Source organism: Mobula hypostoma, chromosome 1 (genome assembly GCF_963921235.1).
Source record: "Mobula hypostoma chromosome 1, sMobHyp1.1, whole genome shotgun sequence".
In the NCBI taxonomy this organism is placed as follows: domain Eukaryota; kingdom Metazoa; phylum Chordata; class Chondrichthyes; order Myliobatiformes; family Myliobatidae; genus Mobula; species Mobula hypostoma.
In genome coordinates this window covers 180,916,978-180,942,742 of record NC_086097.1, presented here as the reverse complement: position 1 = coordinate 180,942,742, position 25,765 = coordinate 180,916,978, and the positions used below count along the sequence as shown (strand labels likewise).

The following is a 25,765-nucleotide window of genomic DNA, read 5'->3' as shown; positions in this document are numbered from 1 at the left end:
GGAGTTCAGCGTGAGGTGACTGAAGGAGTCAAGAGATAGTTTTGTCTTTCTGCTATTACAGGCTCTATCTTAGTGCTGTACTGTAATTGTGGTGGGACTCGAATTCACATGCTATGTGGTGTTTGTAGTTGTTACCAATCAAGTTTTTGCAAGCTGATGAGCAATCTTTCACTATCACATTTGAGCTCCAGCTAGTCTATCAGCCTAAAGCAGTTAATGGATGTGACCTATGATTGAGATTTTCCAGTTGTGACTTTTGAAGTTTCACTGTCTTCTTCCCCTCCCCTACTTAATTCCAGCTGAATGTGAGAAACTTCTACAAATCTATGAACGTTTGGAGGAGTTGGATGCGGATAAGGCAGAAATGCGAGCTTCGCGGATTCTACATGGTCTTGGGTTTTCACCAGCCATGCAACGGAAGAAGATGAAGGATTTCAGTGGAGGTTGGAGAATGAGAGTAGCTCTTGCCAGGTAAGTGAGTGAGGAATGAGTCTTGGTGCTGCAGATGCAGTGGCTTGTCTGAGGGAGACGACATGTAATTTTTTTCTCTAAAGATCATGGGTCATTAGATCATCTTCAGTACGGTGGAAACAATGGCATAGGTAGATTTTTTGAGAAAGGAGATGCAGTTAAAGTTGGGGTGAGAAAGCTTTTTGCCAAATGCATATTGCTCTTTTGTATGATTAACTAATACACTGAATCCAGACTTCACAGCTGGTTAGAGATCCTCTCCACTATTCCAATCAGTTTTTTTTGGTAGTACAGTTAGCATTCCTTCATCAACTGAAAGCTCAAAAGTGTACAAAATGCTCATTAACTTCAATATAATATAATATTGCTTATGTAAAAAGCACCTGTCTTGTTCAGTGTAAAACATTTGGTGCATTTTGAATTGATGTGTTTCATTGCTGTTCAGGTAGCATTAGTGGATGATGTGGGTTACAAGGTAACAAAAAAAATTAATCTAACTTTATTCCATTAGCTTTAATTTGAATTTGTAAGGAGCATTTGAACGAGGTTCCAGGTGATTTTGTTGGGTTTCAGTGCCTCCCCTTCAGCACCACCTGGATGGTATAGTGTGAAGCTTTTAGTAACCACAGTGCAAGTTGGAAACATTTTACTATTAGATAGCTTATTATTTGTGATCCATCATTTCTGATTACTGTGACTTATTACCATTTTCCAGAGCTTTATTCATTAAACCCTTCATGCTGCTGTTGGATGAGCCTACTAATCATCTCGATCTGGATGCCTGTGTGTGGCTCGAGGAAGAACTGAAATCGTAAGTTGAGTGATTTAATTGTTAATAGTGTTGCTGGGATTTCACTCCAGCATGTACCACCAGGCTCAATGACAACTCAGTGACCCTCTTTTTACTCCCCTGCCCCTCCCTCTGTAATAAGACTATTAAATGGTTGCCAAGTATGAGAAGGATTGACATCACAATCTACTAACATCCTATAATTTTACAGTGTCATGAAGGCATTTGCATGTACCTATCTATTAAATAATTAAGACTATAAAGACATTGGAGTAGTATTGGGCCATTTATTCCATTGCGTCTGCTCCATTCTTCCATCAGGGTGGCTTATTATCTATCAACGCCATTCTCCTTTCTTCTTCCCGTAACCTTTGACACCTTTACTGATCCAGAACCTATCAACTTCCACTTTAAATATACTCAATGACTTGGTCTCCACAGCCACCTGTGGCAATGAATTCTACATATTCACTACGCTCTGGATAAAAAAAATTCTTCATCTCTTCTAAATGTATGTCCCTCTAGTCTGGGGCTATGCCCTCTGGATCTACACTTGCCCACTATAAGAAACATACTAAACAAATGCATGACTTTAATTGGAGTTAAGCATGTAGACAAGAACTAGAATGCGGAGCTTGGGAGAATCTGATGTTTCTGGACACTTTGTAATTTTTACAATGACTGTTATTAGTGGGACTGGTGGTAGCAGAGTGGTTCTCAGACTGGTAGTCCTGACCCTTGAGACATGGGTTCAGATCTCACCACTAACAGCTATGGAATTTAAATTCAATTGATAATTAGTACTTAAGCACAGTCTTCATGATAATATCTACTTGCTGGAAAAATGGGCTGAAAAATGGCAGATGGAGTTTAATACTGACAAGTGTGAGGTATTGCACGTTGGAAGGACAAACCAAGGTAGAACATACAGGGTTAATGGTAAGGCACTGAGGAGTGCAGTGGAACAGAGGGATCTGGGAATACAGATACAAAATTCCCTAAGAGTGTCGTCACAGGTAGATAGGGTCGTAAAGAGAGCTTTTGATACATTGGCCTTTATTAATCGGAGTATTGAGTATAAGAGCTGGAATGTTATGATGAGGTTGTATAAGGCATTGGTGAGGCCGAATCTGGAGTATTGTGTTCAGTTTTGGTCACCAAATTACAGGAAGGATATAAATAAGGTTGAAAGAGTACAGAGAAGGTTTACAAGAATGTTGCCGGGACTTGAGAAACTCAGTTACAGAGAAAGGTTGAGTCGGTTAGGACTTTATTCCCTGGAGCGTAGAAGAATGAGGGGAGATTTGATAGAGGTATATAAAATTATGATGGGTATAGACAGAGTGAATGCAAGCAGGCTTTTTCCACTGAGGCAAGGGGAGAAAAAAACCAGAGGACATGGGTTAAGGGTGAGGGGGGGAAAAGTTTAAAGGGAACATTAGGGGGGGGCTTCTTCACACAGAGAGTGGTGGGAATATGGAATGAGCTGCCAGACGAGGTGGTAAATGCGGGTTCTTTTTTAACATTTAAGAATAAATTGGACAGATACATGGATGGGAGGTGTATGGAGGGATATGGTCCGTGTGCAGGTCAGTGGGACTAGGCAGAAAATGGTTCGGCACAGCCAAGAAGGGCCAAAGGGCCTGTTTCTGTGCTGTAGTTTCTATGGTTCTATGTGTAATTCACGTATACATGTATATAGTTAAATGACAAATACGCGGATTGATAATAAACTGGACTGGTCAAAGAACACTGAGGCTGTCTACAAGAAGGGTCAGAGCCGTCTCTATTTCCTGAGGATGTTCTATGAGTCTGTGGTGGCCATTGCTATCATGTTTGCTGTTGTGTGCTGGGGCAGCAGGCTGAGGGTAGCAGACGCCAACAGAATCGACACACTCATTTGTAAAGCCAGTGATGTTGTGGGGACGGAACTGGACTCTCTGACGGTGGTGTCTGAAAAGAGGATGCTGTCCAAGTTGTATGCCATCTTGGACAATGTCTCCCATCCACCACATAATGTACTGGTCGGGCACAGGAGTACATTCAGCCAGAGACTCATTCCACCGAGATGCAACACAGAGCATCATAGGAGGTCATTCCTGCCTGTGGCCATCAAACTTTACAACTTCTCTCTTGGAGGATCAGACACCCTGAGCCAATAGGCTGGTCCTGGACTTATTTCCTGGCATAATTTACATATTACTATTTAACTATTTATGGTTTTATTACTATTTAATTATTTATGGTGCAACTGTAAGGAAAACCAATTTCCCCCAGGATCAATAAAGTATGACTATGACTTGATGAAGCCACATAGTTGTTTCAAACTCATCTGGTTCACGTTTATTTGGAAGGGAATTGGCTGTCTTTCCCTAATATGCCCTCTAGGTGGTTCTAGACTTCCATACCTGCAGGAATGAGGTCAGAATCAGGTTTATTATTACTGAAGTATGTCATGAAATTTGTATTGTGGCAGCAGTACAGCGCAAGACAAAAATTACTATACATTACAAAACATAGTTTAAAAAAGGAATAGCAAGGTGATGTTTATGGACTGTTCAGATATTGGATGGCTGAAGGGAAGAAGCTGTTTTTAAAATGTTGAGTGTGGGGCTGCAGGCTTGTGCACCACCTCCCTGATGGTCGTAATGAGAAGACAGCATGGCATGGATGGTGAGGATCCTTAATGATGAATGTTGCCTGTTGAAAATGTCCTGGCCTAGCAAGTTGTATCATAACTGTTGTACTTGCACCCAAAATAAACTAGATGGATCAACAAATATCAATCTGAGAAACAACTCTGAACATGCAAAGGATTCACAGAATGTTTTGTATTATCAAGGCTTCCTTGCAAATGCTTAAAGTATCATGATCATGATGTGTGGATAGGGTAGAGTTCTTCAGATGTCACTCACCAAGAATTTCTTGGTAGCTTCACCAGAGATTGTGTTGCCCACGTCCTGAACAACATAGCTGTCATTGTGAGGTACTGTGTCAGCACAATAAAATGTTGAAAATACTCCAGCATCTGTGGGGAGTGAAATGGCTTGTGTCTTTTTACTCAGATCTTTCTGAAAACTGTGATAATTTAAATAGAAGGAGAATTGGAGAGAATCAAATTAGAGAGCAAGGAGAAGGTGATGCGGACTGGTGATATTTGGAGAGTGTATTGAAGGAATCTGTTTGGAGGAGGTGTTAGAGAAGAAGAGGTTTAAAAAAAATAATGTACTGATGCTGTAAACTCTGAAATAAAGGAGAATGTTGGTAAGGACAAACAGGTCAGTCAGAATCTGTGCAGAGATAAACTCAGATACGTTATTAGGAGCGCTGAGTACGCAAGGATCCCACCCATCCATCCAGCATCCTCTTTGACCTCCTACTATCAGGCAGGAGACTACGATGCATTAAAACAAGAAAGGTCAGGATGAGAAAGTGTTTCTTCCACCAGGTCATCAGGCTTCTGAACTCCCTGCCACATCACATTGGTGTCACTGATTAATCTGTTGTAGTACAATATTTAATATTAATGCATTTTAGTTTGTTATTCTTCCCCCACCACCAGCCGGGCTCTCAAAATGGTGTCAATGGGGACAACAAAATGCATATAAACTGCATGATTATTTTGTATTTGTCTTCACAGTGGAAGACACTAGCAGTATAGTGGAAGTTCCAGGTGTCATGGGTCATGAAGTGTGTGAAGTTACCATTACTTGGGAGAAGGTTATTGGGGAAAACTGGAAGGTCTGAAGGTAGATAAGGCACTTGTACAAGATGGGTTCTGAAAGAGGTAGTTGAAGAGGTTGTGGATGTATTAATGATTTTTCAAGAATTGCCAGATTCTGGAATGGTTCTGGAAGACTGGAAAATTGGAAATGTCACTCCACTTTTCAAGAAGGGAGAGAGGCAGAAGAAAGGAACTTGTAGGCCAGTTAGTCTCACCTCAGTGGTTGGGAAGAGTCGATTGTTAAGGATGTGGTTATGGTGTACTTGGAGGCATATGATAAAATAGTCTATAGTCAGCGTGGTTTCCTCAAGGGAAATCTTGCCTGACAAATCTGTTAGAATTCTTAGAAGTAGTAACAAGCAGGTTAGACTAAGGAGAATCTGTTAATGTTGAGTATTTGCACTTTCGGAAAGCCTTTGACAAAGTGCCACATGTGACCCTGCTTAAGCTACGAGCCCATGGTATTACAGAGGAGCTTCTAGTATGGATAAAGCAGTGGCTGACTGGCAGGGGGCAAAGAGTGGAAATAAAGGGAGCCTTTTCTGTCTGGCTGCCAGTGACTAGTGGTGGTCTACAGGGGTCTGTGTTGGGACCAATTCTTTTTACGTTATATGCTAATGATTTGGATAATGGAATTAATGGCTTTGTTGCAAAGTTTGCAAGCGATATGAAGATAGGTGGAGGGACAGGTAGTTTTGAGGAAGTAGAGAGGCTACAGAATGACTGAGACAGATTACGAGAATTGGCAAAGAAATGGCAGATGGAATACGTTGTCAAAATGTATGGTCATGCACTTTGGTAGAAAAAAATTAAAGGGTTGACTATTCTCTAAATGGAGAAAATACAGAAGACTAAGGCACAAGGGGACTTGCGAGCCCTTGTACAGGATTCCGTAAAGGTTAATTTGCAGGTTGAGTCTGGTGAGAAGGGCAAGTGCAATGTTAGCATTCATTTCAAGACGACTATAATATAAAAGCAAGGATGTAATTTTGAGACTCTTATAAAGCACTGGTGAAGTCTCACTTGGAGAGTTGTGAGCAATTTAGGGCCACTTATCTTAGAAAGGAAGTGCTGAAACTAGAAAGGGTTCAAAGGAGGTTCATGAAATGATTCCATGTTTGAACGACTTGTCATATGAAGAGCGTTTGATTGGCCTGTATTCACTGGAATTGAGAAGAATGAGGGGTGACCTCATTGAAACCTATCGATTAGTGAAAGGCCTTGATACATTGGATGCGGAAAATATGTTTTCTGTGGTGGGAGAGTATAAGACCAGAGGACACAGGCTCAGAATTGGAGGGGCGTCCTTTTAGAATGGAGATGAGTTGGATTTCCTTTGGCTAGAGAGTGGAGAATCTGTGGAATTCTTTGCCACAGGCAGTTGTGAAGACTTTATATTTAAGGGAGAGATTGATAGGTTCTTAATTGGTCAGGGTGTGAAAAGGATACAGGAAGAAGGCAGGAGATTGGGGCTCAGAGGAAAAATGGATCAGCCATGATGAAATGGCAGAGCAACCTCGATGGGCCAAATGGCCTAATTCTGCTCCTATAGCTTGTGATCCTATGGTCAGTATCTGTGCAGAGATGAACTCGGTTACACTATGGGTTGAAAAGCAGAAAAAAAACAGGTGCTTGAAATCTGAAATGATTTTTGTTTTTCATGCAGTGCAATTGGGGAGTGGAAAATCCATGGTTGACTCATTGTGACTCCAACCCCCAACAATGCATTTTGAAATATCCTCTGCAGTGATTTAAAAAGCCATGTCATTCATGGAAATTTTGACTGAGTGATAAATGCTCTCCTCATCAGCAACACCAACATCCTGAAATGTGAACGTATTAAAAAGTGCAGAAGTAGTCTAACCGGCTGATCATGCTGACTTTGCTTTAAGAATTTACTGTTCCTTCCTAATGTCATTGTTGGACATAATTGTAGCAGGTGTTGTGACTAGGATTTTTCACTGAGATGAGGATTTCCAGGAACTTCAGGCATTCCCACTTTGGGTGCCCAGAGTGGGTGTGGCCCTGAAGCAGTAGGTAATTTTTTAGGTAAAGGTTTACATTTTGCACTAATTTAATCAATAAGGGCTTTTATGAGAGAATACAGGTGGCTCCTGTCTTCTGAACGTTTGCTTTACGACACCTTGCTGTTACGAAAGACCTGCATTAGTTACCTGTTTTCGCTAACAGAAGGTGTTTTCACTGTTATGAAAAAAGGCAGCACGCGCCTGAACAGCCAAGCTCCTCCCCCGGAACTGCATTCTAGCCGCCATTGCTTAAACATGTGCTTTATCTTGATTTATTTTGTGCATCCGTTAGCAAGATGAGTTCTAAGGTATTGGAAAAGCCTAAAAGAGCTCGTAAGGGTGTTACACTTAACGTAAAACTAGACATAATTAAGCGTTTCGATCGTGGTGAACGAAGTAAGGACATGGTCTGCACATTGAACTTGCCTGCGTCCACTATTTGCACTATTTATATGTAGAGAGAAAGAATTTTGAAAGCTGCTGATGTTACTGTTGGTTCTGCTCGTAGTAAAGTGATCTCTCTTAGTCGGCATCCAATAATGGATAAAATTGAAAGTCTATTGCTTGAGTGGATTGATGGGTGTACAAAGCATGGTGTTCCATTAAGTTTCCTTATACTTAAGGAGAAATCAGTCAGTCTTTTTAATAAGCTGAAACAGAAAGCACTGGACGATGGTGATGAAAGTGTTGCAAAAGTGGAATTTAAAGGTAGTCATGGATGGTTTAATCGGTTTCAGAGGCAAGGGCAGCTTCATAGTTTAACGTTTACCAGAGAGTGCTTCAGCTGATACTGAAGCTGCCAAAAAGTTCCCAGCAGAACTGAAGAAAATAATTACAGTGCTCGTCCGCCAAAACAGACAGGATCTCCCAGTAGCCACCCACTTCAACTCTGCTTCCCACTCCCATTTAGATATGTCCATACATGGCCTCCTCTACTGTCATGATGAGGCTAAACTCAGGTTGGAGGAGCAACACCTCATATACCGTCTAGATAGTCTCTGGCCCTTTGGCATGAACATAGAATTCTCCAACTTCCGGTAATTCCCTCCCCCTCCCTTTCCCTATCCCTATGTCACTCTGCCCCCTTCCCCAGCTGCCTACCACTTCCCTCTTGGTTCCGCCTCCTTCTACTACCCTTTGTGTTTTTCCCCTATTCTTTCTTCACCTTTCCTGCCTATCACCTCCCTGCTTCCCTTCCCCCACCCTTTTATCTTTCCCCTTGCTGGTTTTTCACCTGGAACCCACCAGCCTTCTCCTTCCCACCCTCCCCCCCACCTTCTTTATAGGGCCTCTGCCCCTTCCCCCTACAGTCCTGACGAAGGGTTCTGGCCCGAAACGTCGACCAGTCTTTTCCACGGATGCTGCCTGACCTGCTGAGTTCCTCCAGCGTGTTGTGAGTGTTGCTTATTTCTACTTTATATAGGCTGTGTATTTTTATGTGTTATGTGGTATGACTTGGCAGCTTCATAGCTTAAAGATTACTGGAGAGAGTGCTTCCGACAAGAGTGCTGCCGTGAGATTTTCGCTGCGCTAGACAGCTGCAGAAAAGTATTTCTACTTTATATAGGCAGTGTATTTATCATATCATTCCTGCTTTTACTACATGTTACTGTTATTTTAGGTTTTATGTGTTATTTGGCATGATTTTGTAGGTTATTTTTTGGGTCTGGGAACGCTCAAAAGTTTTTTCCATATTAATAAATGGTAATTGCTTACTCACTTTACGACATTCCAGCTTACGAATCGTTTCATAGGAACGCTCTACCTTCGGATAGCGGGGAAACCCATATAGATAGGATATGAGTATAAGATCCTTAGAGTGCAAGTCTGGGCAATTAATTACAGTAGTTGAAATTAATCAGACTTCATAGTGGATGATGCTACAGACACCCAGAAGACTTCATTTGGAATACTCCCAAATACTGTGTAAGGAGTTGTAATAATTGCAATCATCAGGGACAAGGCAATAGACAAACTAAGATTAAAAGCTGACAAGTTGCTAGGTCCCGATGACCTGTAAAAGGAAGCAGCTGCAGAAATAGTGGGGCAATTAGGTTTTTTTTTACTGAGTTCTGGAAAGGTACTAGCAGGTTGGAAATCACAAAAGTGACTACTCTACTCAAGCAGGAACTAAGGCAATAAAAGTAGGTGTAGATCTGGCAGCTTTACATTTGTTAGCAAGATCTCAGAGAAACCACTAATTGAGAAGGAATCACTAAACCTTTTAGAGAAGCCTGAATTAAACCAAGTCATCTTGGCAAACTGGATCGAAGTTTAACTTGAAGGTCATTTTTGTAACTGGAAACCTGTTACCAGTGTGCCTATTTGAGGATTGATGCTGAGAACTTTTGATGTTTGTAATATATGCAAATGATTTCAATATGGATGTAGGAGGTATCATATTAATTCCTGATGACTGTTGTGTGGAAGGTAGTGATGTCAATATGTTGTTGAAATGGACTGATATATGGCAGATGTTCAATCTCAGTAAATGTGAGTTTATGCACTTGGGAGTATTAATTAGGCAATGATATACACCATGAATGGTGGTGTTTTGGAAAACAAAATGGAATTCTGGCCTTCATTTATCAAGGAATTGAATATATGAGCCAGGAGGTTATGTTCCAACTTCATGAAACTATTGTTACTAGAATACTGCATGCTGTTCTGGGCACCACACCATAGAAACTACAGCACAGAAACAGGCCTTTTGGCCCTTCTTGGCTGTGCCGAACCATTTTCTACCTAGTCCCACTGACCTGCACATGGATCATATCCCTCCATACACCTCCCATCCATGTATCTGTCCAATTTATTCTTAAATGTTAAAAAAGAACCCGCATTTACCACCTCGTCTGGCAGCTCATTCCATACTCCCACTACTCTCTGGTGTGAAGAAGCCCCACCTAATGTTCCCTTTAAACTTTTCCCCCCTCACCCTTAACCCATGTTCTCTGGCTTTTTTCTCCCCTTGCCTCAGTGGAAAAAGCCTGCTTGCATTCACTCTATCTATACCCAACATAATTTTATATACCTCTATCAAATCTCCCCTCATTCTTCTACGCTTCAGGGAATAAAGTCCTAACCTATTCAACCTTTCTCTGTAACTGAGTTTCTCAAGTCCCGGCAACATCCTTGTAAACCTTCTCTGCACTCTTTCAACCTTATTTATATCCTTCCTGTCATTTGGTGACCAAAACTGAACACAATACTCCAGATTCGGCCTCACCAATGCCTTATACAACCTCATCATAACATTCCAGCTCTTATACTCAATACTTTGATTAATAAAGGCCAATGTACCAAAAGCTCTCTTTACGACCCTATCTACCTGTGACGCTACTTTTAGGGAATTTTGTATCTGTATTCCCAGATCCCTCTGTTCCACTGCACTCCTCAGTGCCTTACCATTAACCCTGTATGTTCTACCTTGGTTTGTCCTTCCAACGTGCAATACCTCACACTTGTCTGTATTAAACTCTATCTGCCATTTTTCAGCCCATCTTTCCAGCTGGTCCAAGTCCCTCTGCAGGCTCTGAAAACCTTCCTCACTGTCTACTACACCTCCAATCTTTGTATCATCAGCAAATTTGCTGATCCAATTTACCACATTATCATCCAGATCATTGATATAGATGACAAATAACAATGGACCCAGCACTGATCCCTGTGGCACACCACTAGTCACAGGCCTCCACTCGGAGAAGCAATTCTCTACTACCACTCTTTGGCTTCTTCCATTGAGCCAATGTCTAATCCAATTTACCACCTCTCCATGTATACCATGCGGGACCTTGTCAAAGGCCTTACTGAAGTCCATGTAGACAATATCCACTGCCTTCCCTTCATCCACCTTCCTGGTAACCTCGTCGAAAAACTCCAATAGATTGGTCAAACATGACCTACCACGCACAAAGCCATGTTGACTCTCCCTAATAAGTCCCAATCTATCCAAATGCTTGTAGATTCTGTCTCTTAGTACTCCCTCCAATAACTTACCTACTACCGACGTTAAACTTACTGGCCTATAATTTCCCGGATTACTTTTCGATCCTTTTTTAAACAGCGGAACAACATGAGCCACTCTCCAATCCTCCGGCACCTCACCTGTAGACAGCGACATTTTAAATATTTCTGCCAGGGCCCCTGCAATTTCAACACTAGTCTCCTTCAAGGTCTGAGGGAACACCCTGTCAGGTCCTGGGGATTTATCCACTTTAATTTTCCTCAAGACAGCAAGGACCTCCTCCTTTTCGATCTGTACAGTTTCCATGATCTCACTACTTGTTTCCCTTAACTCCATAGACTTCATGCCAGTTTCCTTAGTAAATACAGACGCAAAAACCTATTTAAGATCTCCCCCATTTCATTTGGTTCCGCACATAGCTGACCACTCTGATCTTCAAGAGGACCAATTTTATCCCTTACAATCCTTTTGCTCTTAATATACCTGTAAAAGCTCTTTGGATTATCCTTCACTTTGACTGCCAAGGCAACCTCATGTCTTCTTTTAGCCCTCCTGATTTCTTTCTTAAGTATTTTCTTGCACTTCTTATACTCCTCGAGCACCTTATTTACTCCCTGCTTCCTATACATGTCATACAACTCCCTCTTCTTCTTTATCAGAGTTGCAATATCCCTTGAGAACCAAGGTTCCTTATTCCTATTCACTTTGCCTTTAATCCTGACAGGAACATACAAATTCTGCACTCTCAAAATTTCTCCGTTGAAGGCTTCCCACCTACCGATCACATCCTTGCCAGAGAACAACCTGTCCCAATCCACGCTTTTTAGATCCTTAGAAGGATATGATTGCACTAGATGGTACAGAAGAGATTCATTAGGATGTTTCTTGGGATGGAAAGTGCTTTTGAGTAGAAACCAGAGAAGCAAAGTCTGTCCTCTGGAACAGAAGAGATTGAGTGGACATGAATATGGTATATAATCATGAGGGGTATAGATAGATAAGACTTCAGGAAACTTTTCCCCATATCAAAAGTAGATAAAACAAGTGGACATTGATTTGGGGTAAGAGGAAAGAGATTTAGAGGAGAAATGGCGAAGAGCTTTTTCACTCAGTGGTGGTGAACACTTGGAATACACTGCCCGAAGTGGTTGAAATGGGGTGCTGACAGCATTTAATAAAGTCTCTAGATGAGTACCTCAGTCACATTGACATAGAAGGATGGTCAGCACGATAAAAACCATAAGACGGAAGAATAATTAGGCCATTCAGCCCATCGAGTTTTCTCAGCCATTGGATCATGGCTGATTTAATTTTCCCCCTCAACCTCATTCTCCTGCCTTCTCCCCATAACCTTTGGCACCCTTACTAATTAGGAACCTATCCAGCTGCTCTTTAAATATACCCTATGACTTGGCCTCCACATCTGTCTGTGGTCACATACTCTCCACTCTGGCTAAAGAAGCTTTTCTTCATCTGTGTTCTAAAGGGACGTCCTTGTATTCTGAGGTTGAGTCCTCTCTGCCTAGGCTCTCCTGCTATTTGAAGCATCCTCTGTATATCCACTCTATCTGTTCCTTTCAAGATTCAATAGGTTTTATTGGGATCCCCCTCGTTCTTATAAACTCCAGTAAGTACAGGTCCAGAGCTATCAAACGCTCCTCAAAGGCTTTCATTCCCAGGATCATTCTCCTGAGCCTCTTCTGGGCTCTCTCCAATACCAGTAGCATCCTTTCTGCTCAAAACTCTCATTACTCCAAATGTGGTCTAACCAGTGCATTAAAATCTCAGGATTACGTCCTTGCTTTTATTTTCTAGTCCTCTTGAAATGAATGGTAGCTTTGCATTTACAGGCTGAGTTGGTAGTAAGGAAGGCAAGTTAGCCTTTAGGGAATCCTGCATTAGAACACCCAAGTCCCCTTTGCATCTAGAAAAGAGTTTGCCCAAGTATTCATGACCATACACTTTCTTACCCTATTCATTTGCCACTTCTTTGCCCATTCTCCTAATCTGTCTCAGTCCTTCTCCAGACTGTGCTTCCTCAACACTGCCTGCTCCTCTAGCTATCTTTGTATCATAGACTGTTTCTAAGAAAGGGATGAGCAGACTCTATTTCCTAAGGAAGCTGAGATCCTTCAACATGTGCAGCAGGATGTTGGAAATCTTTTACCAGTCTGTTGTAGCGAGTAGTCTTTGCGGGTTATGTTGGGGGAGCAGCATTGGTGTTGGTGATGCAAAAAGATGATGCAAAACTCATCAAAAAGGCTGGATCCACCCTTGGCTACAAACCCGATTCTTTGAGTTAGTGGTGGAGAAGGGGTCACTAAACAAACTGTTATCCATTATGGACAATCAGGCACATCTTCTCCGTGACCTACTGAATAAGCAGAGGAGCACCCTTTTAAACCGGCTCATTCAGCTCTGCTGTCACAAGGGACGTTACAGATAATCTTCCCTACCAAATGCAATAAGCATGTACAACAGTTCATCTCTGTATGATAGGAGAACACACATCATAGTACAGTAGTCTGTTTTATTGTTTTATAAATTATTAATTGCATTTACACATTATTGTGTATTTATTATTCTACACTTGTTATTTTTGCTATGTGTGTTTTTAAATGCTACTGCTGTATCGAAATAATTTCCCACTCAGGATCAATAAAGTACATCATTATTATTATTATTATTATTGTTATTATTAGACATGGTTACAAAGCCATCAATTCTGTCATGCATAATGTATCCCTGGTTGAGGTTGCAATAGGTAGGGCTCAGGATATTTTTTTTTAGCAGGCAGATGACAAGGTGCTACAAAAGGCTAGTACACAAGAGGTGAGCTTGTTGGGTGTGGGGGAAGAGTATGTTTGCATGGATTGAAGATTGGTTGTTGAGTAGAAAATTAGTGAAGTGTCCCAACAATCAGTTCTTGGGTCTGGTATTTATGATATGTAAGGTATCAAAAGTTTGCCAATGACATAGAAATAAGTAGAAGAACACATGATGAGGATATTGAGCAACTGGATATCAATAAAATGGATAGAAACTTGGTAAAAGGAGTTTAATTTGGGTGGTTGTGCATTTTTGGTAAGAATCTGTAGGCAATTGTCTAAATGGAGAACTATTTCTGATGAGTGTACAGAAGCATTCACATACTATTATGCATGAACTGCAAAAGCTGGCAGGTATAGCAAATGGTTAGGAAGGAGGCTTGCTTATTTGTCTTTATTGCAAAAGGGATTGACTTTATAAATGCAAAGTATAGTTTCATTGTAGAGTCCAAGTGAGGAAACAGCTGGAATACTGTAGACAGTTTTGGTCCCCATAAGAAAATGCAGTATATATTGGCATTGGAGGCAATCCAAGAGACATTCACTAGTTTAATTTTAATAAAATTGTCCTGTAGTGAGTTGAGAACTATGAGGAGTGATCTTTGGGAGCATGATATCAGTCTTCCCTCTCAAGGGCGAATCTTAAAAACAGTAAACATGATTCCAAGATTATGGAGTTGGCACTCCAAATAGAGCCTCATAGAACTTTCTCAAAGGATTGTGAATTTTAGGAATTTTCTTACACTGGAGGTTTGTGGAGTCTGGTACATTGGAGCTATTTAAGGAGAAGCAGATGATTAGTTTTTAGAAGGATGAAAGAATTGAGGGCTCTGAGGATCCAATAGAAAAGAAAAAATAAGGCCATGAACACTCTTTATTTTGTGTCCCTAGTTCTTGGTCAAAGTGGAAGCAGGAAAGGTTGGTGTTGGGTGTGTGAATTCTTAGTTGTTGGGAGTTCGGGGAAAGTATTAACAAAAATTTCTAATGAAATGTTGGTGGCTTGTTTTTATCTTCAGGTTCTCAAGGATTCTCGTGCTGATATCTCATTCCCAGGATTTTTTGAATGGAGTTTGCAACAATATTATTCATATGCATAATCGAAAGCTCAAGTACTACACAGTGAGTAGTTTCCCATGTTTCCCATGTTTAATGTTTTCCATTAATATGTTCTGATAGCATCTTCTGCTCCCTGACATCCGGTGTGGGGACTATAAATATTTAAAGTATTTTCTCGGTGTTCTGGTTGGGAGAAGAGTGTAGTGGGAACTTTTACCCAGCTTCTAATCAACGCTGATCTACCCTGAGAGTGGGTGCTGAGTCAATGAAGAGAGTCAGCACTGATGCCAGAAATAAAAAGAGTTCTTTTCCGAAGTGATGATTCTGTCAGCAAGTTTGAGTGTTTGCAAATATTACAATCAATTGCAAGAAACTCACCAGCTGATGCGTGAACACACGACTTTCAGATGGAGGCAACCGTGCCATCCATTTGGTCCCAGGCAGTTGAACTGCTATCTTGAATTGTTGCAGTATAACAGAGACCAGCCCTTTGAACCATGGTGTCTTTGCTGACCATAAAACCATTTTAACTGCACATCTACCTGCAAGTGGTTGCTATCCCTTGACTTGCCTGCTTACGTGCTTGTCTAAATGCCTCTTAAATGTTGTTTTAATAAGGCGAAGTTGCTCCCGTAATGCAAGTAGAAAAATGTTGATATTGCATTTGCATTGTTGTGTGTGCTTTTGTTTCAGGGCAACTATGACCAGTATGTAAAGACCAGATTAGAACTGGAAGAGAACCAGATGAAACGATTTAATTGGGAGCAAGATCAAATTACGCATATGAAGGTGAGTATGTGTAAGGAGAGGTGGGAATGTACAGAGGTTCTAACACTTTTGAAGTGGAGAAGATCAAACTAAATAACAAGAGACATGACTGTAGATGTTGGAGTTTGAAGCAAAAAATAACTGCAAGAGGAGCTGGATGTTTTCAGCAGCATCTGGGTGGTGGGGATTGAGTGCATGGAGGTGTACCAGTGTTTTCGCTAAAGACACTGTATTAGGAGTTGAGCCTGAGCCTTGATACAGGATTTCAACTCCCTCCAACCACAGATGCTGTTCAACCTGCTGAATTCCTCCAGCAGTTGGTGTTTTTTAAAATTAAATAACAAATCTGGTTTCAATTAGTTTCTAAAGTCATTCAGAAAATGCACAAGTTGGATTTAGCTTTCTTCCATTTAATTGCCCAGTTCTGTATTCCTTTACCTCTTGCCTTAAAACTATCATGTTCTCTTCTTCAGTTGCTAATTCTGGTGTATTCCTCAAGCTGTCATAAATTACACTTATTAATGACTCAAGCACAGAAAACTGCATAACTATCTTTGACTGTGCTTCCCTGCTTAAAAATATTACTGTTAATTTGTATTTTCCTCTTAGAAATTTAACATGCATGAGGTGCTTAATGTCCAGTGTGTCACATTGCTGATATTGCTGCTTGGAGTTTTGATGGGCTGTTTCCCACTGACCTGTTTGGTTCTATTTTGCCTTTTATTCCCCAGAACTACATTGCACGTTTTGGGCATGGCAGCGCTAAATTGGCAAGGCAAGCACAGAGCAAAGAGAAAACCCTGCAGAAGATGATGGCTTCTGGGCTGACTGAGAAAGTAATCAGTGATAAGGTGTGTGTGTTTGTTCCATTTTATCATACTCTGGGACGGTTCTATTATAACAACTTCCTTTGAGTTTGGTGGTACATGCTTTCAGGCTTTCACATCTTCTGCCTATTCTAAGAGGGGCAGGGCGAAAAGGGAATATCTCGAGTGGGTGGTCCTTTATTATGTTGGCTGCTTTAGTGAAATGAGTTCTGAAATACAGATGTGAGGATTTTACAAGGTTGACTTAGTCATGGAACATTACAGCTCAGAAACAGGCACTTCAGCCAATCTAATCCTTGTCGAGCTCTCTCTCCATACCTACCCGCATCCATGTACAGTACCTACCCGTTTTTCTTAAATATTGCAATCGAACCCCCATCCACCACTTCTGCTTGCAGCTCATTTTACACTTGCACAATTCTGACTGAAGAAGTTCCCCTTAAATGCTACTAAACCTGCCTATTCATCTCCTCCCTCACTTCCATTCAGGGCCCCAAGCAGTCCTTTAAGGTGAGGCAACATTTCACCTGCGAATCTGTTGGGGTTGTCTGTTGTATCCAGTGCTCCCAATGCGGCTTTCTGTATGCTGGTGAGTCCGATGTAAATTGGGAGGCCGCTTTATTGAGTAACTTCGCTCTATTGCCCAAAGCAGAATTTCCCAGCGGCCAGCCATTTTAGTTCGTATCCCCTTCCTTCCTGTTCTGATATGTTGGTCCCCGGCCACCTCTTCTACTACAATAAGGCTACTCTCAGGGTGGAGGAGCAGCACCATTTACTTCATCTAGGTAGCCTCCAACCTGATGGCATGAGCATTGATTTCTCCTTACTAAATTTTTTTCCTTCACCCTTGTCTCATCTTTTCTTCCCTACTCTTAACTCTTACCTCTCTTCCTCACCTGCCTATCACCTCCCCCCGGTGCCCCTCCTTCTCTTTCTCCCATGATCCACTCTCCTCTCCTACCATATTCCTTCTTCTCCAGCCCATTGTGTATTTAATAGTTCAGTAATATTTGAGTAATATTGTTTAAGCATTTTTTGTTGTTCAAATCATTCCAGGTTTTATGTAAAAGTATATACATGGCATATGTCAATACACTACCACTTAATACGTGTGCACATCACTTAAAGTAAAAATGAATTATCTCCCAGCTTTGTTTTTTTTTCTTTTAATTAGTTGTTATGGTTTGGAGATACAAAACGTAACATAGTCCTTTACCTTTCCCACGGAGTTTCATCTATCACCTAGTTTGTCCTCTTTCCCTTCCCTGCACCACCTTATTCTGGTATTCCCACCCCTTCCACCCTTTCCAGTCCTGACAAAGGGTCTCAGCCTGAAACATTAACTGTTTATTCATGTTCATAGACGTTGCCTGACCTACTGAGTTCTCTAGCATTTCCTGTGTTTTGCTCTGGATTTCCAGACCTCTTATATTTAAGAAATGAATGCTGTTAATCTAAGGTGTTAAAAGCTTCAGGTGATGCTGATCATTTAATACTTGCATTCCAATGCAGACACAAGGGAAAAACAAATTTCCTTTTGTTTATTTAATGGGTGTCAGAGGATACATTGCACTGTTTGAATGTTAAAGATTTGTGTAAATCAGTCTAACCCAAACATCTCTTCATCAATCAAGTTTTGGTTTCAGAACCAAAAATGTATGCACACCTTTGACATTTAACATATCATAAAAGAACTTTTTAAAAAATAAACAGGAGGTAGGCTATTTAGATTCTTTCTGTCTGTTTTGCCATTCATCAGGTTGTGCAAGATCTTTTATTTTGGGTGCCAGTTTCCTGCAAAGCCTGTGTACTTTGGTAGGATTTTGGATATGAAGGGAACCAATCTGTCTTGAAATGCACTCAGCAACTATCCACCTTGAAGAGAAGTCCAAAGAGTCATCACTCTTGAGTTGATGGAATTTTTTCCTTCGCTTTACTTGGACTTCCTGGCCAAAAGTAGTATCATCACACAAAATGCTGGAGGAACTCAGCGGGTAAGGCGGCATCTATGGAAAAGAGTACAATCTTATGTTTTGGGCCAAAACCCTTCAGCAGGACTGGAAAACAAAAGGCTGAAGTGTAGATTTAAAAGGTTGGGGAGGGGAGCGAAACACAAGGTGGTAGGTGAAACCTGAAGGGGGAGGGATGAAGTAAAGAGCTGGGAAGTTAATTGGTGAAAGAGACAGAAGACCATGGATGAAAAGGAGGAGGAGCACCAGAGGGAGCTGATGGGCAGACAAGGAGATAAAGTGAGAGGAAAAGGGGGATAAGAAATGGTGGGGGGGGGGGCATTACCAGAAGTTTGAGAAATCAATGTTCATGTCATCAGGCTGGAGGCTACCCAAACAGAATGTAAGGTGTTGTTCCTCCAGCCTAAGTGTGGCCTCATCACGACAGTGGAGGAGGCCATGGATGGACATATCAGAGTGAGAAGTGGAATGAAAATGGGTGGCCACTGGGAGATCCCGCTTGTTCTGGCAGATGACACATAGGTGCTCAATGAAGCGGTCTCCCAATCTATGTCGGATCTTGCCAATATACAGGAGGCCACACTGGGAACGCCAGACGGTGAAGTGTTGCCTCACCTGGAAGGACTGTATATGGCCAGGTGTAGCACTTGTTCCACTTGCTATGATAAGTAACAGGTGGGAGATCACTGAGGAGGCATGAATGGACAAGGGAGTCATGTAGGGAGCAATCCCTGCAGAAAGCAGAAAGTTAGAGGGAAAGATGTGTTTAGTGGTGGGATGCTTTTGGAAATGGCGGAAGTTTTGGAAAATTATGTGCCGGATGTGGAGGGTGGTAGGTGAGGACAGGAGGAACCCTATCCCTGGTAGGGTGGTGGGAGGATGGGATAAGAGCAGACGTATGTAAAATGGAAGTGATGCAGTTGAGGGCATCGTTGATGGTGGAGGAAAGGAAGCCCTTTCAAAGAGAAAAAGGAGGGACATTTCCTTTGTTCTAGAATGAGAAGCCTCATCCTGAGAGCAGATGCAGCAGAAACGGAGGAATTGAGAGAAGGGATGTTTTTGCAAGTAAAAGGGTGGGAAGAGGTATTGTCCAGGTAGCTGTGAGAGTCTGTGGGTTTATAATAGACATCAGTGAATAAGCTGCCTCCGGAGATAGAGATGTGAGATTGAGAAAGGGGAGGGAGGTGTCAGAAATGCACCAGGTAAATTTGAGGGCAGGGTGGAAGCTGGAGACGAAGTGGATGAAGTTGATGAGTTCAGCATGGGTTCAGGAAGCAGCAACAATGCAGTCGTCGATTTAGCGTAGGAAAAGTGTTGGACGGTCACCAGTGTGGGCTTGGAACATATACTGTTCCACGTAGCCTACAAACAAGCAGGCATAGCAGGGATCTTGGAGTGGGAATTAAAATGTTTGGGCATTGGGAAGTGGTTGATGGTGTGGAAACGCTCAAGAAGCTGTCCCCCGGTTTATGACAGGCCTTACCAATGTAGAGGAGGCTGCATCGGGAGCGCTGGACACATTGAATGACTCCAGCAGATTTGCAGGTGAAGTGTTGCCTCCCCTGGAAGGATTGTTTGGGTCCTGAATGGAGGTGAGGAAGGAAGTATATGGGAAGGCGTAGCATTTAAGCCGCTTGCAGTATCTGCCATCCACCTCAAGCGGGAACTTCCCGGTGGCCAAACATTTTAATTCCCATTCCCATTTTTGTTCCAACGTGCAAGCCCATGGCCGCCTCTTGTACCAAGATGAGGCCACCTTCAGGGTGGTGAAGCACCTTGTAATTAGTACCCTCCAACCTGATGGCATGAATATTGATTTCTCCTTCTGGTAAACAAATTCCTTCCCCCACCCCCTTACTTTCTACCACACTGTGACCTTTTACTTCTTACTTGCCTATTACTTTCCCTGGGTTATTCTCTTCCACAACCCCCCCGACCTTTCCCACCCACCTGGATTCAACTATCACCCTCCATCTAACCTCTATCCCCTCTGCCCCACCTTTTTATTCTGGCACCTTTCCCCTTCCTTCTTATTCCTGAAGAAGGGACTTGGCCCGAAATGTCGACTGTTTATTCACTTCCATAGATGCTGTCTGACCCAATGAATTCTTACAGCATTTTGTGTGTATTGCTTTTGATTTCCAGCATCTGCAGACTGACTTGTGTCTGATTAAATCCTTATACCTGAGTGGGACAATTTAAAATTTTCTATGCTGTTGATGTCTATATAGTTGTATTATATAGTGTACTGTGTGTATATAAGTTCAGATGCGTTCTATATTGAATTAGATATTTCAGTAATATTGTAAATGTATTTGATTGAGTAGTGTGAGCTGCCTTAGTGACGATCACCCAGCAGCCCTCGCATCTCTGGTGATGAAATGCTTTGAGAGGTTGGTCATGGCTAGAATGAACTTCTGCCTCAGCACAGACCTGGACCCACTGCAATTTGCCCATCACCACAATAGGTCTACAGTTGCACATTCTCAATGGTTCATCACATGGCCTTAGATCACCTGGGCAATGGACTTTGAACCCATGAACACTACCTCACTTTTTTATATTATTTCTGTTTTGCACAATTTTTAATCTCACTATTTATGGGTTATATGTAAATATACATTTGTACATGAATGGCATATGTCATTACGCCACCATGTCATAAGTGTGTGCCTCACTAAAGTAAGAACAAAGTAGACCCTTTATTTCTGACTCCATGTTTTTCTTTCAATTACTTTTATGTTTTGGTGCTCCTTTGAACTGAAGATTTCTGAACTCAAGCATGCAAATTTTGGAAGTTTAGAAGCTTCTTCCTTTGATCTATTGTAATGTTTTTAACTTCTGACTGTTGTAACTGGATCACTTTAACCATTGGATGTCTTAGAGAAATGGATATGACTTGTAAACTTTGCCATGCCTATCCTTTTTACAAAGTCTCCTAATCCACCTTGACAGCTTGCACTTCATACCTTCACCAGTTGCCTTATTTAAGTATGGACTCCGGGTGCACTGCAGGGAATGGTGCTCAGCACCTAGATCTTCAAAGTAAAGCTTGCATTCTGGAAAAATACTGTGCCTGGGAGGAAAAAAAAACTGGCAATACTTGAAGAAACTGGCAGTTGACCAATATGAAACATAAATTCTCTTTTTCTCCCAGAGGCTGCTTGGGCTGCTGAATATCCTTGGCATTTTCTATTTTGTTGTCAATGATTTTTTGCCATGTTATCATTAAATTTAAACCAGGGCAATTTTTGACCCTCTAGTAGAAACCAGTTGCTTAACTGGGATCATAATCAGAATTTGTCTTGTCTTCAACACAAAAAAATGTATTTCCTTATTCCAAATATACCAAACAGATAAATTAGATTTAAAAAAAATACTTGTCATGCAGTGAGCATCACATAACTGTCAGGTTAAGATGTAATTACTATGACATTGGCATTTTTGTATTTCTTTGGCCTTGCATTCTCTAGATACTTCTCAGACACATCAGCACAATGGCATTCAGTATTATTCATCCTTTTTAAAAAAAAAACAGGTGGCTGTAGTTATGATTTATTTTGCTTCAGTGCAAACAGATCCTCAGGGCTTACTGTTTTTCCTTAGTTGAGATAAATGTGTTGAAATTGATATCTTGAACTCTGCAGTCTGATGCAGTCTCAGAGCTCACCTGTTGTTGAAGTCAGAACTCTCCAGTTTGAGCTGAACTTCCCTTGGTTGTTTGCAATGTGGCATAGACTTGATGAGCTGAAGGTCCTGTTTCTATAATATCTTTCAATGACTGTTTGATGGACCCCTTAATCTCTATGTGAGCCTCTGGTGCCCTACTTGGGGTGAGCCTTCCTTTCTATTGTAGGGAAAAACTAGAGTCAGCCTTATTAATTTCAGTTTGAGCAAGTTCACAAATAGAGGCTTACATTTCTTCCTGGCAACCATTTGTAGTTTAATCCTCCGTCTCACAAGTAAGTTGTGGGAAATTCAGTTCTCTTTAACTACTCTGCCATTCTAGATTATGTTTGTTTCCTACCTTTGATACTGTTCTGCCCCATCCTCATTTCTCAATTTCTCTGATATTCAGAAATCAAATTAATCTTTGTTCTAAGTGAGCCCAGTGATTGAACCTGTTGGAATTGGTGTGCGAAATTCCAAATGTTCAAAGCAGTTTGAAATTTCCCCTCATTACATCCCAAAAGACCAGCCTTTATTTTGAAGCTGATTCCGAGTTCCAGAGTTAGCAAGGTGAAATATCATCCCGCATCCACTCAGTTGGACATGTTAGAATTTAGTATGTTCTATCACTGCCTTTTACTTCTCTTGTATATTATCCCATGCAGTAGTGGTCACCAACCTGTCGATCGTGATCGACCAGTGGATCTTTCCCAGTTGATGCCGGAAAAAAAATTAAAAATAAATACACAAATATTGTTGTAATATGAGCATTATAAAAATAAGTAATCCTAATTAGGATAATGGTAATATAGCAATACTTTTGGTACTGAAAGCTGTTTGTAAAGAGAGATTGTTTCCGGGTTGCGGGGTTTTAGTTCCATTCTTTCTGCCCAGTGCGCATGTGTGTAGCTCCCCCACCATATACCGTGTTTTCAGCGTAGCTTGTGCTGCATCAAAGTGACCGATTAGATTAGATAAGAGTACAGACTGTCGCAAACATCAATATACAGCAGTGGTCCCCAACCTCCGGGCCGCGGACCGATACATTGCTGCGAAGAATGCAGCGGTAGTTGGAATGCACCCAGCACACCTTTAAGAAAAAAGCCGAAATAAATCAGCTAATTAATTAGGTGCCGCCCGGCACGTAAATGTCAGCCCAGATCAGAGGCGACTCAATCGGCAATCGTTCGTGATATCCTGATAGTATGGCGGAGGCTTCACGAAAGAAGGTGAAGACGTACAAATTCCATCCAGAATGGGAAGAGGAATTTCTGTTTACCTTGGTGAAAGGATGGTGGAGGATTACAAATACCTGGGGATACGAACTGACAATAAACTGGACTGGTCTAAGAACACTGAGGCTGCCTACAAGAAGGATCATTTTTTATTTTTCATTTTTTAAAGAAAGGGGCTTCCCTTCCTCCACTATCAACTCTGCTCTTAAACGCATCTCCTCCATTTCACGTACATCTGCTCTCACTCCATCCTCCCACCACCCCACTAGGAATAGGGTTCCCCTGGTCCTCACCTACCACCCCACCAGCCTCCGGGTCCAACATATTATTCTCCGTAACTTCCGCCACCTCCAACAGGATCCCACCACTAAGCACATCTTTCCCTCCCCCCCTCTCTCTGCATTCCGCAGGGATCGCTCCCTACACAACTCCCTTGTCCATTCGTCCCCCCCATCCCTCCCCACTGCTCTCCCTCCTGGCACTTATCCGTGTAAGCGGAACAAGTGCTACACATGCCCTTACACTTCCTCCCTTACCACCATTCAGGGCCCCAAACAGTCCTTCCAGGTGAGGCATCACTTCACCTGTGAGTCGACTGGGGTGATATACTGCGTCCGGTGCTCCCGATGTGGCCTTTTATATATTGGTGAGACCCGACGCGGACTGGGAGACCGCTTTGCTGAACATCTACGCTCTGTCCGCCAGAGAAAGCAGGATCTCCCAGTGGCCACACATTTTAATTCCACATCCCATTCCCATTCTGACATGTCTATCCACGGCCTCCTCTACTGTAAAGATGAAGCCACACTCAGGTTGGAGGAACAACACCTTATATTCCGTCTGGGTAGCCTCCAACCTGATGGCATGAACATTGACTTCTCTAACTTCCGCTAGGCCCCACCTCCCCCTCGTACCCCAGCTGTTACTCCTTTTTATGCACACATTCTTTCTCTCACTCTCCTTTTTCTCCCTCTGTCCCTCTGAATATACCTCTTGCCCATCCTCTGGGTCACCCCCCCCCCGTCTTTCTCCCTAGGCCTCCTGTCCCATGATCCTCTCGTATCCCCTTTTGCCTATCACCTGTCCAGCTCTCGGCTCTATCCCTCCCCCTCCTGCCTTCTCCTATCATTTTGCATCTCCCCCTCCCCCTCCAGCTTTCAAATCCCTTACTCACTCTTCCTTCAGTTAGTCCTGACGAAGGGTCTCGGCCTGAAACGTCGACTGCGCCTCTTCCTATAGATGCTGCTTGGCCTGCTGCGTTCACCAGCAACTTTGATGTATGTTGCTTGAATTTCCAGCATCTGCAGAATTCCTGTTGTTTAAGAAGGATCAGAGACGTCTCTATTTCTTGAGGAGACTGAGGTCCTTTAACATCTGCCGGACGAGGCTGAGGATGTTCTACAAGTCTGTGGTGGCCAGTGCGATCATGTTTGCTGTTGTGTGCTGGGGCAGCAGGCTGAGGGTAGCAGACACCAACAGAATCAACAAACTCATTCGTAAGGCCATTGATGTTGTAGGGATGGAACTGGACTCTCTCACGGTGGTGTCTGAAAAGAGGATGCTGTCTTAAGTTGCATGCCATCTTGGTCAATGTCTCCCATCCACTACATAATGTACTGGGTGGGCACAGGAGTACATTCAGCCAGAGACCCATTCCACCGAGATGCAGCACAGAGCATCATAGGAAGTCATTCCTGCCTGTGGCCATCAAACTTTACAGCTCCTCCCTTGGAGGGTCAGACACCCTGAGCCGATAGTCTGGTCCTGGACTTATTTCATAATTTACTGGCATAATTTACATATTACTGTTTAACTATTTAACTATTTATGGTTCTATTACTATTTATTATTTATGGTGCAACTGTAACGAAAACCAATTTCCCCAGGGATCAATAAAGTATGACTGTGACTATGACTATGAAAGACAAGTGTGTATGTAGGTTGTGCCACCAAACATAAGCACTGACTAAAAGAGGGACTCTGGAGCGGCACCACAACACCAACCACCAGAAATTTAAAGACACCTACCCCCCAAAGAGCGCAATTCGTGCCAGGAAAGTTGAGGAGCTGAAATCGGGGCTGAACGCCCAGCAATCGTTTTTCACAAAACATGCTGCTCAAAATAAGGCTGCGATTGAAACATCATTTCGTGTAAGTCACCTTTTGGCTAAACACAAGAAGCCTTTTACAGGTGGCGATTTATTCAAGGAAGCAATGGCCATTACCGCAGAGACTTTTTAATGACTTCAAAAACAAAAACGACATCACAACTGCAATATATAATATACCGCTTGGCCCTGCAACAGTGACAAGGAGGGTAGAGTCACTGTGAGAGGACGTGGATCGACTTGTCATTCTGTGAATATTTTTTACTACAGTTCGATGAATCCCTGGATGCAATGCAAACAGCTCAGCTTGTTGTATTTGTCAGAA

At 42.2% G+C, this 25,765-nt stretch overlaps 1 protein-coding gene across 6 annotated transcripts in view; it reads left to right on the top strand.

The window, feature by feature from the left end:
- abcf2a (ATP-binding cassette, sub-family F (GCN20), member 2a) overlaps positions 1-25,765 on the top strand; it is a 66,545-nt gene that overhangs the window by 25,990 nt on the left and 14,790 nt on the right. For all 6 annotated transcript variants that reach the window (XM_063060989.1, XM_063060973.1, XM_063061018.1 and 3 more), the window contains 5 exons: positions 300-471; positions 1,187-1,282; positions 14,824-14,926; positions 15,557-15,652; positions 16,363-16,482. In XM_063060989.1, the coding sequence (XP_062917059.1) occupies positions 300-471; positions 1,187-1,282; positions 14,824-14,926; positions 15,557-15,652; positions 16,363-16,482 (587 nt within the window). The remainder of the gene's footprint in view (positions 1-299; positions 472-1,186; positions 1,283-14,823; positions 14,927-15,556; positions 15,653-16,362; positions 16,483-25,765) is intronic.